The following is a 15764-nucleotide window of genomic DNA, read 5'->3' on the forward strand; positions in this document are numbered from 1 at the left end:
AGAAGTTTTCAATGAATTCCCCCCACTGCTGTACAAATTCATCTGCAATAGAAATGTTTTAAATGGGAAGGATGGAGCAGGGAGGGAAGGGATGTTGATTATAAGGTTATTTTTCTTGAAATGAAAAACCGCATTCTTGGGTTAGTTGAAAAGGCAAATCAAAGAATACTATGAAGTAGAATCTGAAGGTTTTTTCTTCCCTTCATTTAAATAGCCATTCAGCCTATTATTTTTACTAATTACAGAGCCTCCTTGGTATTAATCCAATCTCCATGGAAGGTCAGGTACAAAACATAAGCTGCATTAAATCAGCATGAATTGTCTTTGGTTATTTATTGGTAAATGAAAATGGGCAGACTTTGGTTTAAACTGTTGAGCTGAATAGTTAGCTAAGAACTCACCGTTCTGTCTGGTAGAAAGCAGTTGTAGTCCATGGTGCTCTTAAATACTTTCTCCATGTGACAAGTATGGCTACTATAACATATACTCTACTTGCAAAAAGTACATGTGTATCAATGTGTGCATTCTGAAACAGCCATTCTGCTCCCTTCAATAGTAGATTTTGTAAGTCATAGCGTTCTAATATTAGATAACAAAATCATAAAGCTTAGTTCATGCACAGAACCTGTAGCCTGGTAAAATAGTGTAACAGCTCTAACATAAATCTGCTGAAATGAGGAGATAGCACAGAAATAAGGATAAATCACCTCAGTTCTATTGTAGACAGTTTTACTGTTTGTTGTTTTGCATGTGCCCCCCACCTGACTAAATGGATGTTTCAGTGCTTGTGATTAGTGCTGTGTTGGTAGCCCAAGGACTGAACTCTTCAGCTGATACTCAAAGCAAGGGCAGTGACATACATGCTTTTCCACAACACCATGGCTATATCTCTCCATAACACTGACCCCGATGCAGTGATGAGGCAGGCTGTTAACCCATGGAGGCAAGCCGAGAGGGTGTTTTGTCTTGTGTGCTTTTCCAGTTTCTTAGCTTTGTTAGACCTGCCAAGCATGGTTCTAATTAGTGGCATTTGTGATTTGTTATTTTTTATACTGTTGCTGTATCTAATAGTAGGTCTCAACTGAGATCACAAACATGAAATTTCTGAGAAATCACTAGTACTGTATTCCTTGAAAAAGAAGGCACATTTTTACAATTAAATATTTCATCTACAAATGGATTGGGTCTGTATGTGCAAGGAAGGAAGGAAAGGTGGGCGGGCTTATATATACAATGCAGACGCTGTATCCTTGTAAATATGACTTTATTTGATTTTTTTTTTCTTATATTGGAAGTCAGAAAAATATGGACCTGCCTTAAACTCAAGAGTATTCTGTATTAAAAGGAAAATGATAATATTTACACTCGTGGGGAACAAGAAAAGAAGCCATTAGGAGAATATTATGAATGAATGTTCTTCTATATTTGTAGTTAATGCACCAGACGTGTGTCATATAAGACTGTACTGTGGGTTGGATGTCTCTGTGTTTTGTGCATTTGACTTATCTGTGTCCTTAACTGTTTGCGTTTCAGGCAGCAGAGTGGCAATGTGATGAAGCTACTAAAAGAGCCTGCTACAGTAAGGGCAAATCAAAGGTAAGAAGGTGACAGCTGTACAGCTTAATCAGAACTTATATTTGAGTGACTAGTACATTTCAGTGTACAAACCTCTTCTCTATAAATTCTTGTTATCTCCCATTCCTTTTTAAAGTGAGTCTTTAGGGAGGCAATATTACATTTATTGCAGTGGAGGCAAAAGAATATGAACAATAACAGGAGACAAGGATAGCTCCTTCTTTCTTGGAAATATCAAGGGCACTAGAGTAACAATACTCACCTTATTCAGCCTCTGTCACTTTACTGTCTTACTCCTGCAGTCTGTGAAACACAGCACTAGATTTTGATCTGATTTTTCAGTACACTGGTGTAAATCCACTCATCTCTCAGGAGGCAGGGTATATTTTTTAACAACATTTTATACTTCTGTGCTGTTCTGTTGCCTCATGACCCCAAATCAACTTAAAATGAAGATGGCAATCTGAAATTTACTATTGATGTCAAAATAGGATTTGGTCTCTAGAGTCAGATTCCATATATTGTATATATTGTAATTTGACTAATTACAATATATTTTTTCAGTGCACACGAAGTAGTTAAATACAAAGCTGAGGCAAAATAGACCTCCTATGTCAGAACATTATTTTTTGTGAGCTGAACTGACCAAATTAATTTGGGCATAACCCACCTTGGTAAGTAGTGTTTTTTTTGGCCCTTTTACCTCCCCCAAGGTAGTTAGCATCCACCAGTTGGGAAGGTGTTTGTACAGCAATCTTCTGTGTTCACTGTAAATGCATTGCATTTTAGAAATGCTGTCTCATAGGAGAAGCAAATGCTAAAAAAAATAAATTGATTAAGCTAGGAGGCTGACCAAATGCACTCCACTCAGGTCATCATATGATCTGGATCCATGCTGCTAACTGAAAGAAATATCATGCAGTATTAGATTTGATAACTTTATTAAAATGGCTAAACAAGCAAAACTAAACTCAAGAATACCTGTCACCAGTGCTAAGCTAGTGTTGGAATTGGTAAAGTATAAATTGAGAACAGAATTGTACAACTATCAAATTAAGGTCAAATCAAGAATTCTGTATATTAGTCTCAGTGTTGGACTGGACTCATTTTATCTAAGTAGTTGAATTACCAGATTAATACATAAATATACAGTGTTTTTAAAACCTAAGATGATGTTTGGGAACATGGCTGCCTTTGGGCATAAAGATCCGTAGAGTTTCATACAAATCAGTAAAGTCTATGGTTTGGAGCATCTTAGACATTTTCAACTTGGAAAACAGCACACGCATCCATGAAGATCTTTTTGAGACACTGTGGGTGCATTTACATGTGCCATTAAGGTTACATAATAAACTCCAGCACAGTTTGCATTGGAGTCATCTGCTCCTGGGCATAGTGTCTGCAGGTGCTCACAGGACTGCAACAGTTTGAGCCAGGGTGGAGGAGACCTGGACTGGCAGCAGGTTTGGGGTTCCAGGCACAGGCTCCAGGTGGCATTGGAGGGGCTGTCTGGGGCACAAGAGCACTGAAACTGTGGAGCTGTGTGGCTGATCCCCCAAGCCTGCTGCCAGCCTGCAGTTGCTCCACCGTGGCTCAAATTGCTATGGTTCCAGTCACTGTTCACACATGCATTTCAACTCAGTAAATGACTCTGGTATAGGATAGTACTGTCTCTGACAGCAGGTAGTGGTGGCACTGGGAGGGGTGGCTATGGGGAGCTAAGGTGAATTTTGAGGTACCTATAGCCCCCTCCAAGCCCTCCCTAGTGGCAGTCCTGCTCAGGGCCCTCCACTCTTCTGCCTTTCCCTCGATAGCCCCATGCTGGTTGCATGTCCCCTGCCTGCCCCGCAGTGGGGGGCTCCCAAGGGAAAGGCAATAGAACAGAGTGCTCAGAGCAGGGGTGGCACTAGGAGGGGGCTTGGGGGGCTATAGCCACCCCAAAATTTACCTTATTCCCCCCTGTAGCCACCCCTCCCAGAGCCGCCGCTGTCGCTGCTGCTGTCTACCCACCCTGCTTCTACCTGCTCTGAGCCCAGCCCTGGCCCAGCACCTTCCCCACCCCGCCAGGAAGAGGCTGGTGCTGTCCCTGACCCTAAACCCACAGTGGGCAGCCTGCAGCTCCATACGCAAATCGGGAGGGGGGGGAGGGACAGGCACCCCCCAGGCCACCCCCGGAGTGCATGCAGTGGTGGAGAGCTGCTCCCCATCCCCACTCTCCCACGTCCCCAGACAAGCCTTACCTCACTTCCTCCTTCACCATGGGAGCCTCGGTCTGCCCCTCTTGCCCCTTCCCTTCCACAGACTTACTTGCAGGGCACTGCTCTCCCCGCTGCCCAGCTGAATTCTTGTAAATTGGCTATTGGATATATATTGGCCTATATGGCTGGTTAATAATTGGCTATCGGTATCAGGCAAGAAAATCTTTATTACCAATCAGAAAGGAGTAAATTTTACTCCTTCTTTAATTGGCTCACTATCTAGACTAGGCATGCACTTATTTTCTTAAACATAATACATCATAGGAGGAGGGTTCAGTTTTATATGAGCTTCCCAGAGAAACCTAGGGGGTGTTTAGTAAACTGCTTTCAAACCCAGTTACTATATGATCAACTTCATTGGTTTTAAACATAGTTATCATAAACGCTTCTTCCAGCGGGGAGTAAAAGGTACAAGGGGCAAATATGCCAAACAGAGTGTTAAAATTGATGTCCCTTTCATTAATTTCCTTCTTTTTAATAAATCAGTTTTCTCTTATTGCTGAAAACAAATTATGATCTCGTTAAGTAGAAATATATGCTTTGTGTGATAAGCCCAGATATACAAACTCCTTCTTGCTTATGTTCCATTTCCTACATACTCCACTGTAAATTCTCTGAATGCAAGGAAGTCAATTTCTTTAGGTTCAATCAACATCTGTTCCTGAATATTTGCTGTCTGTTTAAAACTCTGTGCCTAAACTTGTTACCAACATTCACTGTTATGCAACATCAGTTCAGGTTATTTGCTAATTATTGTTTCCTTCAGAACATGACTCAAACTCATGGCTTGGATTCGTTCTTAGGTTAAGTAAGCTCTTTCTTTTATAAACATTTTGTTTAACATGGACTCAAATTGAAGATGAGAATCTTGGTTCTTTCTGGGAAAACATTAAACTGCATTAACTGCTTTCCCTTCATTATGGAAAGGATCAATGTATACTCATTTTAAAAACCAATAAATAAAAAAACGTATTTCTATCTAGTAGCCCAGTGTTCTTATAAAAAACCTGAAAAAATACATGTAGGTTGTTGGTTAGACATATACCTCTCTCTAAATGCAGATTAACAAGAGAGATGGAATTTTAAACATTTTTAAAGTGTTTTCTTCAAAAGGTTCTGTCTCCTTGAAACTCGGTGCCAAACTGAGTCATTTTCATGCTCCAGGCTTTGAGCTTTGTCTTCGGTAACCTAGAACCAGGCCTGAAGCTCAGGTCTCAACTTGGATGCACATGAACTATGAAAACTGCCCCCTGAAGATGACTGTAAGGAAATGCAGGGGATAAAATGCTGTCCCTGGGGGAGCCAATGTCAAGAATTCCATTAGCATCAGTGGGGCTAGGGTTTCTCTGTAGGCCTGCAGAGATATTTTATTCTGGATAAGTTATTACATAAAATCTGCTTTTGAATTAGTATTATAACATTCTATTTCCTGAGTTCAAAATGGTGAATCCCTATCTTGTTGTGAAGGTTGTCTTCTCATGCCAGTTCCACAGATGTCCACATTCACGCATGCTGTAGCTCTGTTCCAATTCTCATATCTTATTTCTGTCTATTCTCCCTGTTTGTCTCTGGCCTTTCTTCTTCTATTTTTTTTTTTTTTTTTTTTACTTTCCTTCTTGTCTTTTATTTTCTGTTTCTCAAACTTGTTAGTGCTGCCTCTTTTCCCATACAGCTCAATTCTTAGCCTTTCTGGTCTTTGGACCTCAATACCTCACCGTTCTTTGGAAGTGACAAAGATTTCATTATTTTGAAGGCCATAGATGAACAGAGGTGAGGTCAAGTGTTGGGGAGTTTGGGCTGCTGGTAACAGTGCCTCTTCTGCTCCTGCAAACTGCCATAGTCTCTCTCACACACAAACTAGTGTGACCCCACTACAATGCCATTGCCCCTCTCCCCACATTTGTCTCAATTGGTTTTCCTTCCTTTCTATTTTCCACCTCTCCTCTCTCGCCTTGTTTTGTCACACAGCACCAGAAGCTCCTTTTACATTAAGTGCTTTAAGACAAAAGAAGGAGGGAAGATAAATGGCTTTTGAAGAGTCATCTTTTGCAGCAAATACATACTTATAGTACTGGGGAAGATGAATCTGAGACTGTTTTGCCTTTTCTGCCCCTTTTCTTTGTCCTGGTCCCATATCTAATTTGGGAAATGCTGGCTAATAAAGTATTGATTGCTAGCCATTAAAAGGCAGTTTTTGTACATGTGGTCACATGCTCTCTCACTGTCTCTCTCTCTCTCTCTCTCTCTTTCTCTCTCTCTCTCTCTCTCTCTCTATATATATATATATATATATAAAATATGTATGTTTGTGTGTGTGTAATGGTAACAAGAAGAAGGAAGGAAAGTCTGAAGGCTGATATTTTATAAACCAAGAAAACTATCTGAGATGCATCATCTTATATGTGAAGGCAGTTAGTGATAGCAGTAGATTACAAGAAAGCAGAACAGTTACTAGTTAGTATCTGAAAACGTAAGAAAGACCCCACAATGACTTCTGGTTTACATTGAATTATGCACAGTACTTTAGGGGTTTCAATTTCTAAATCCTTGCTCTTCCCTAAAAACATTATGATTCTTAATGCAATGTATCCCTCAAACATTCATCCAGCCTTAACAGCTAGCCAGCTCACAGACGACACTGCTTTGAAGTAAGAAAAGCACACTTAGATTACAAATGCATAAGACAAATTACTTTGATCAAAGGCTACATAGTGGAAAATTACATGGTAGGAATGTGTTGTGTGTAAATAAAAGCATAAGCCCCAGTGTTTTAGCAGTAGGATTTTATTTATTTATTTTTTTGAGTCTGAAAACTATGAAAAGAACAGCCAACCCATGTTGGAGAATCACAGTACAGTGATTATCATCTGGCATAATGAATGAGAGGAAGAGGAATTCTGAAACTGCAGGAACATTCTTGGAATCTTATCTTTACAGCATTGAATGTTTCCCTTGTCCAAAGCTAGCAATAAATGTCTACGTTCATTTCTAGCAATGCAAAATCATATGTTCTTATTAAACACCTTTTCCAAGAGAAGTACTAAGAATACATTTAAACAAGACTGGACCTTGGTACTGTGATGTGCAAGTGCAGATTTTCATTTTCTTCCCTCATACCCCATTAAAGAAAATAGCGTTCTATAATCCTGATCTACAAGCTGTGTTACTCTATCGTTGCTCATATTGCTATAAAGGGTCTGGAGTTTGGGCCTAAAAACCAGTTGTGCCTTGACTATGTCTACACATAGTGGTTAAGGTGCTTAAAATCTGTGTGTTTTGCCCCAGAAGAGATGATCCAGTTTGTGTTGCTGTATATGCCTCCAAGGGACATTGCAGAAGGCCCCAGAAGTATCTAAAGCTAGCCAGTAGGAAACACCCAGTCAGGCAGGAGCTTAGATGCCTGACTTGTATTGCTCTGGAGATATCACTTGCAATCCAACTAACTTAGTCCTCAGAGTAGGTCTAATGGATCAGATCTCACTGGGCACTTAGGGAATCTTTACATGTGCTCCAGGGGTCAGGGGTTACTTTAATTAGAGCGGCTTTTAGAGCCACTCTAAAGTGCCTGCAGTATTAAGTGTATTTATCATCTCATGCTTCAAAATGGTGGCAGAGTACTTTAAGTAAAGCTCATCCCTAGCTTGAAGCGTGGGAATGCTGAATACTTTTGACATGGAGGCTGCTGGAACATGCCAGGTGATTAAACTGGATACCTCCTGAGCATGCTTAGGAGTCCACATCTGGGTGCCCATGGAATTTTATAATCCAAAGTAGAGTTGCCAGCTAAACTTTGGCACCTATTAAATTTAGTAGCCTGTGCAGTGGGGCCGAACTGGATGGCTCCCTGGAACTTTAGTGCCTGTTTAGGTGCTCATCGGACCAAACTGGATTTGGCCCCGTTATATCTTGCTGACCTTGGTTGAGCGTGGGCAGGGATGGGAAGGGTGATAGTCCAGGTCTTTAAGTGGTTTATATTTTTTTTGTTTTAATTCCTATTGTGTTGAGGATTAAAAAAAAGAGAGAAATAATGGGGTCTGGAAAACTTTCTTTGTCTTTGGTTGTGTTCTGCTAACTGATTGAAATAACCAGGTAAAATGAGGAGCATTTGATGTATTTTAATTAGCTACATAACCCGTGCTGCAGATAGGAGGTATTCTCTATGTTCAGAGCAGGCTACCTCTGCCCACCAACACTACAAAAGCTGTTTCATAGCAGAGCTGTGGGTTCTGCTTTTGTGTAGATGAAGGAGGTAAGACAGACAGGCCAAGGAGCTGGTTTTCTTTCTGTAGAGCTCACTGTCCTTCCCCCTTACCCCATCAAATCCCAGGATGGGGAAGGAATCAAAGTTATAATAACATGAGGCTAATTCCTTCTGCATTGTTGGAGAAGCCCTTTTCTGGAATGGAAGGAAGGATCTTGTAACGCACAAGCTAATCCTATTCTGTCTTGGGGGAAAGGCAGCAAGAGGGCACAGCAGCCCCCCTGGCTCTCCAGGGATCTAGCAGACCTCCTGAGGCTAAAAAGAAAGGCCTACAAAGGTTGGAGGATGGGATTCACCTCCAAGGAGAAATATTCTGCACTGGTCCAGTCCTGCAGGGAGCAAACCAGGAAAGCCAAGGCTGCAAGTGAACTCCAACTAGCTTTGAGCATCAAGGACAATAAAAAGTCCTTTTTCAGATATGTGGGAGCCGGAGGAAAAGCAAGGGCAACACTGGACTTCTGCTCAACTAGATGGGACAACTGATGCCCAAGAAAAAGCCAAGCTATTAAATGGGTACTTTGCGTCGGTCTTTCATCAGTCCCATGGGACGCCCATGCCTGCACCCCAAGGACTGAGGGCTGTTTATGCAAACCCAATAAGGATCTACTTATTTTTCTTTTTTTATTGTGTTCCTTTGTTAGTAACACCTGCTGGACTGGGGAGGGAGGTATGGAGGTTTTGAGGGGGGTATGGAGGTTGCAGAGCAGAGTGCCCTTGGTTTTACTTCTGTTTACCCTTTTCTCTTTTGTGTGTGTGGTTGTTTCGGGAGGGAAGTAGACAGAAACCTCGTCCAGGCTGAGGCCCAGGAGAGGGGCAAAGCTCAGACAGGCCAGGGGCTTAGAATGAAGCTAGGTGGGAGGGAGTCCGGGCAGGGCCTGAAGCCCCAGCCAAAGACAGAGAGGGTGAGGGAAAGAGAAGGACAGATCCCTGTGTAGGCTAGCCAGATTAATAGACTGGAGATGAGTAAAGGGGAAGCAGGTCACCCATGGCTGGGTCCAGTGAGCCAAAGGCAACCTCCTAAAACAGCATATTAAGTCTAGCATCAAGGCATGGCAAGAAGAAGAGATGAACCAGATATGGGGGTGCATCACAGTCATCCCTGGAGGTGCGTGTCATTGCAGGTCACAAGAGACAATTGTGGCAGAAGGACTTTTCTGAATCATGCTTCAGCAGATTTGTCCAGGGCCTGGGGCCAGTCAACAAAATAGAGTCTGCTGGCTAAGAGGGGGGTAACCTATTTATTCCCTTTTTCCTTGATGAAAGAATCAGGGGGAAGACTTCACAAATTGAAAATTCTGCTGTTTGCCCTCTTTGAAGGTCATTGCATCATAGGGACAAATGAGGCGTTAAGTATATTTTGCCCGAAGGATGGAGCTTACCTAAGGTGTACAGTTCAAATACCTTCTCTGCACCCTGGAGCAGAGTTACTGAGTTCTGGCCCTCTAAATATGACCTTGTTATCTGAGAAGGAGGTTGCACTAAATATTGCCTCCAGCCTTTGTATATAGTTGCCACTCTGAGCCTTAAGTTAAGGAGTCAAGGAAGGAAAAGAGTTGGAAGGGAAAATATATAAGGATATGTGTTACATATGACAGTGTAATGCACACTTAACTTCAGCTGACTGATGTTTGTACCTTAAACTTCATAGAGTTTAACCCATAAACTGTTGCTTACAATAACTAGTAGATTAAGGAGTAAGCCAAATAAAATATGGCTAGCAAGTGTTAGTATTTATAAGTCAAGAACACTGCAGAAACGTACACATTATATTTGGATCATTTCGGTTGTAGCTTTAAGCAGGAATGGTTATAAATCAAAATACAACTATCATGTTTACTCACATACAAGATGACCCCCTCCAATAATTAGATTCTATATGTAGAAAACTTAGGCATTTGTTTAATTTTCCAGGTATAAAATCTTATTATTGGAAGTATGCCTTGAATTTGCCCCATCTGACTGCTACAGTAGGAAGAATAAATTTGGGGGTCAAGTAGCTCCCTTGTCCTCTGCCCCATAATTTCTTTCTTCTGTATCCCATTCCTCCATTCCTTACTGTTGGACCCTTCGTTCATCCAGAATTGATGGATTTTACCCTTTTTTGAAATTGCTGCAAGTTTTAGCACAGGTACTCCACAAACACACTTTTAAGCAGCACTATTATACCTACTTATATAGGGTACAGACTAGGCACATCTTCATGAGACATTACATCATTGTAGCAAAGAGCTATGGCGATGTAGAATCAGCGGGCATGAACCGTGACCCCCAACCCCATTGCTCAGTAGCAATGAGCTACTGTGCAATAGGGTTCGGAACAACCTGTGCACCACTGGGACTGCACAGTAATGGTGGTTACTGAACAGTTGGGGGCATGTGTAGATGTGCCCACTATGAATTACATTAGTCCAAACCAAAAGGTGCATGATTTACCATATATTTCATTAGGCTGGGCTCCAGCAGAGTCAACAGCATTTCAAGCCATCATGACCCTACAGCTCAGTGTTGCTCGGTATGTATTTGTTCTCCAGATACCCCACAAAGGATCCACATACTAATTAGCCTCTCACTCATGACTGGAACCAGGTGTTCCTATTACAAATCCTGGGATCCTCCAAAAATGTATACGCAGATGAGGTGCAGGGCAATCTGGTCTGGCTCCACTTTATGGAGAGCAGGGCCACACTAATCCTATGTGGCATGCTGAGAGAGGGGGCAACAGAGGGATTCTGGGTCAACTGTTTGGGGGCCAGTTTGGTTATATTTGCCAGAAAGTTAAGGCTGGTGAAGAAACGGGACTCATCGGAAAAGGGAAAGAAATGTACAGTTCAGCTGTGGGGATGAAGAGGAAGTAGAAATGTATATAATGAAGCAGCTCACCATGACATAGAAAGAGTCAGCACCAAGGGGTTGTGTGCAATGTGCATTAGCATATATCTTACTCAGATTGGCTGCACAAACCTAGCCTTGTGATGTTTGTTCAATATGAGCCATGGTTTTTTGTAGCCATGGTTAGTGTTGGCTGCACTTGAACAACTTTAGATTTGGTTTCCATTACTGAGTAAATGCTACTTTTGCAGCAGTTTAACGCTAGGTGAGGTATTGAATGAGATTTTGTTGTATGTGACTAGAAGGTAAGGGGTTCTCCCCCCCTCACCTCTGTGCTGATTGATGGAAAAAAGTTGGTCTTATATCCAAGTAAATATGATATTTGAGTTAAAGGCATATAATGTAGTAAAAATAGTTGTTTAAATAGGTGCAATGGATTCCTTTTATATTTACTGATTTTAGGCTCTGAAACCTCAGTACCAGATTCTGCTTTTCCTATTAGACACCTAAGTATGATTCTGTTCTCCCGTGATGAAGCCCTTGAAAAACCCTTACCAACAAAAGTGGTCCTTCTGTTCTTGTTGCTATTTGTGATGCAATGTTAAGGCTCAGATGCTGGCATATTAGAAAAGTGGTTATGCTGGCATGTTTTCAGGGACTTCAGCAGAATGGAAGAGGGTCACATTTAGGCACCTACTAGGTGAAACAGGATCTTGCCCTTGGACATTGCTGAAATGGTAGATTGAAACCACAAATATTTCTGCAAGCAAATAAATATCTACCACTAGATTACTCTTTTATTGTCAAGATGGCACTAAAATTAAATCATATGCCTGGTGTAACAAAAATTGAAGAAATGGTATCCGTTTTTCAATCCTGCTTCCAATATTCTTACTTAAACTCTTTCTTAAACATCAGGGGATGGACACAAACACCCAGAAGTAAGTAAAGACCCTGGGACCTGTATAAAAACTTAGCAAGGATAAACAGTAACAGAAGCTTTAGTGGTGTTCTCCTGCAGATGATAGGACAGTCAGTTAAATACCTAAAGTGTTTATATACTAATGTGAGACACAAAGGGAACAAACAGGAAGAATTGGGATTCCTAGTCGAAGCATAGAATTATTGGGTAATTAGGATTACGGAGATATGGTGGGAAAGGTCACATGACTGGAGTAGAGTCATGGATGCATACAGCTTGATTAGAAAGAATAGGCAGAAGAAAAAAGAGGCGGATCCAGAAGGGTGTACATTGCTGCAGTCGTACCCCATTTTAACTTCTGGTCCACCTAACATTTAAATCAGTTGCCTGGCAGTGGCAGAAGCATTTTCACTTAGGCAGCAGTGACAGGGTTGATTGATTTCATGGCTGATTATAATTTATATTTTAAATGCTTCATTTCACAGGTGTTAATGACCCTTTCTCCTTTTTAATAGTTTTTATATTCTACTAATCAAGCTATCCTTTCTTCTGCAATTCTGCTGTCTGTTAGCTGCTGTTTCACACCACTGCAGATTGTTTTTAGCTCTAGCAAAAACATTAGCTCAGGTGTGGAAATCTTAACTCAGGTAATTGTTAACAGGTATGGAAATAACTTTCAGTAAAGCACTGGATGTATTGTCAAGGTGCCCAAGAAGGCTAGATTTTCTTTTATGAATCTGAAAAAGATATGTACATTTATTTCCAGTGGCTACAGGTCTACTGAAACAATAATGCCTAGTTTATTGTGCCTCTGTATGTAATATATAGCAAATTAATGACATTTCAATAAAGTTATATTTTGTTCTGCTATTGATCTTAAACTGAAAAGTATATAACTTTAGGCCTCTAGCATATTAGTAAAGCTTCTAGTTTCTTTTTGAAATGGAGAAAAATATGTTATATGCACCACACCATCTGCACCCGTCTTCAAAATCCTAGATTCCCCAGTGCATGGGGTTACAGTAGTAGGCTGTACACTGAATAAACCAACAGTATGTTCTTTCTGCAAAAAAACCCAACAGCTTATTGGTTTGTAATAACAGGAGTGTTACTTGCAAATGCAGGGAAGTGATTCTTTTAGAGATGACCAAAATTCACACAACTAAACAGTTTTTGACTTTTATTAATTGCCTGTACTTTATTGCTGTTTTTAGAGGAATTAGGAAGAATACCTAATTGTATGAAAAGTATTCCATGAATCCTTGAAAGACAATGTGCTTTTGAGTTCGTTCCTAGGATTTTTAATTTAATTTTAATTTAAACATTCATTAATGCGGTTTCTTGTAAAAATGTCACTAAGGTTGGTTTGGGCCACTGCTGCATCTATTTTGGTTTCAGCAGACTTGCAACACAAATACATTTGACCACAGATCTTTTACTTATCCTGTTGCATGGTATGAATTGTTGCAAAGTTAGCATAGGGATTGCAGGCAGAAGAGGAAAGAATCTTAAAAATATTAAGAATGTTAAAGTTGAAAAAAGAACATCATTCTTAAATGCAGAGAGTGGGCACTCAGTGTGCAGTTCATTTTGCCAAAGAATTATTTTAGCAGGCTTTGGAGTATGAAGAGAATTGAATAGGACTGGATGGGCTGTAATGTTACAGCCCACTTGCTTTCCCTACACTTAAATTCCAAGTGCTTGCTACAAAGGGTGGATGGCAAAAGAAAAAAAAAGTTTCCTATTATTTCTCAATGGATCTCGCTTGCCAACACCTTCTGTCCAGAGAAACAAAGATAACATTCCATTCGCACTGAATGAAAACAGAAACCTGTAGCAAGAAAAATAGCCAAAATTTTGGTCATCATTTCCAAAAGTTTAAAAGGTTGTTCCAGGGTGTATCAATATACAATATTAATTACTTTGGTTTGATTCAAAGAGCATTTAGAACACAGTTCTCGTAAATTAAAATGAAAGGTACAATGTAAAATTTACAAATTCAGTCTGTAGTTGAACTGTTAGAATAATATTGTAGCCTTGATGGTCCAGGACTTGTGTGAAAAGCAAGGATTTCTTAAGGTAATGTCTTTTATTGCTCCCACTATATAGTTGTCTAGCTCTATCCCAACTATGCAGTTGGTCCAACAAAAGATAACACTGTTAGAGATTCTTGCCTCTGAATTTGAAAACATTTAAAAAACTTTTAAGAGTTAATTGGGAGATGTTAGAAGCTGAATTTAATAAACAAGTTACTTGACTTGAGAAACTGAAGCATTCAGTTGTGTAGTTATCTCTTTTTCCTGTATTTTTGATACTGAAGAAAAGATTACTAGAGTAAAACATTTGTGAGACTTGCCTCATGAGTCTTTGTAGCTTTGTTCATTGCGTTTTGCATTTTGGCAAGGTCTTGTTCAATTTATGCAGGGTGTTTTTCCCATTTTCCAGAATTAAAGCCTATTTGCAAGATGTACACATGGTGCATTTTTGTCAGTGTTTGTAGCCATAGCCCAGATAATGGGGTTTTCTGAAATGTAACAAGGTACCTCTTCAAAGTGTGCAGATTTAGCTACACGATTCCAGTTAATACCAGTAGGAGCCATGTGGCTAAATCTCCACTAACTGTTTTAAAATTTTACCCAAAAGTGTTCTTGTGCAACAGGAGTAAAGGGGAAGAGATTTTAGCAGTGCATTTGATTTGTGAACATGTCCATGAATGGTTTTCCTAAAAGCATATAACTTCTTTGCTTCATTTTAAAGGTATTATCTAATAGGAGTGTTTGTATATTCCTGATTCAAAGTTTTGATATATCTTTAGCAGCAAAAAGTCCTCCATGAATCAATACTAAAGTTTACTGTTAGTGCCTTTAGCCTCTAAAAGTAGAGAAATTGATATCTGGAAAACTTCATATTCTTTAATGGAATAAAAAAAGGTAGCATCATTCTTCAAGGCTGAATTTGCCTAGTGAAAAAGGGTGGTACCCATTTTGAGAGACCTCTGTAGTTGGTGAAATGTATATCTTTTGCATGTAATTCAGCATGTTTTAATAAACTATATTGTGCACTTGTAAGAAGGTAAAAGGGTAGATCTGCATCCAGAGACTTAACACATACTTAGCACATCTGTGGTAGCTTCAGTATATTCCAACCAGTGGCCAATTTATTGACCGTCTTGCTTTCTGGCCTAGCTTGTCTTGAGTATATAGCATTTTGTCTTGTGGGTCAGATATTTTTATTCAAAGTGGTATGTATCACTTAAATAGATAAACATTTAAACATTTATAAGTTTCATTCAGTATGGCACAGGGTTGTGTGACTCTGCTAAGGGATTTTCTTAAGATTAATATATTCCTATCCTGTAATTAGGCATTCAGTTTGTGTAAGACTTGATTACTTACACATGAGATCATTAAAAGAATTATTGTCATATACACCAAAGAATTGGTAACTCCTTTGCAACAGCACTGAATACATTGTTTCTTTTCTTCATGCCAGGAAGAATGCCAGAACTATATCCGTGTACTTCTTGTTGGTGGTGATCGTCTCTTCACCTGTGGAACCAATGCTTTCACTCCTATTTGTACCAATCGGACGGTATGAGTCAATGATTTAATCTGCCCCTACTCAGAAAGGAGCATTGTTGCTGTTTTGAAACCAAACATTTCCTAAAGGGGGAGTAGGTAGTTCTTTAGTTTGGTACTGATCTTTTCTGCATATACAGGGCTAGTTCAAATGCAGCCCTAATGTTTTTTCTCAAGTAAGATAAAGTTTTGATCTGAACAGTAAACACTTTTTCATATCACAGAACAAGGGGCATCTGAGTTGACACTAAGGAGATTCTTGCTGGTTAAGAGAGATTCAGTCACCTTTCAAGGCTGAAATAGCTTCTTCTGGACATGGTCCCTTCTAATTGGGCATGTGG

General features: G+C 40.1%; 1 protein-coding gene across 7 annotated transcripts in view; it reads left to right on the top strand.

Moving 5' to 3' along the window:
• SEMA5A (semaphorin 5A) overlaps nt 1-15764 on the top strand; it is a 612665-nt gene that overhangs the window by 347460 nt on the left and 249441 nt on the right. For all 7 annotated transcript variants that reach the window (XM_090039133.1, XM_090039134.1, XM_090039136.1 and 4 more), the window contains 2 exons: nt 1534-1596; nt 15338-15436. In XM_090039133.1, the coding sequence (XP_089895259.1) occupies nt 1534-1596; nt 15338-15436 (162 nt within the window). The remainder of the gene's footprint in view (nt 1-1533; nt 1597-15337; nt 15437-15764) is intronic.

This window comes from Crocodylus siamensis, chromosome 3 (assembly GCF_052110815.1).
Source record: "Crocodylus siamensis isolate JL-2025a chromosome 3, ASM5211081v1, whole genome shotgun sequence".
Classification (NCBI taxonomy): Eukaryota; Metazoa; Chordata; order Crocodylia; family Crocodylidae; genus Crocodylus; species Crocodylus siamensis.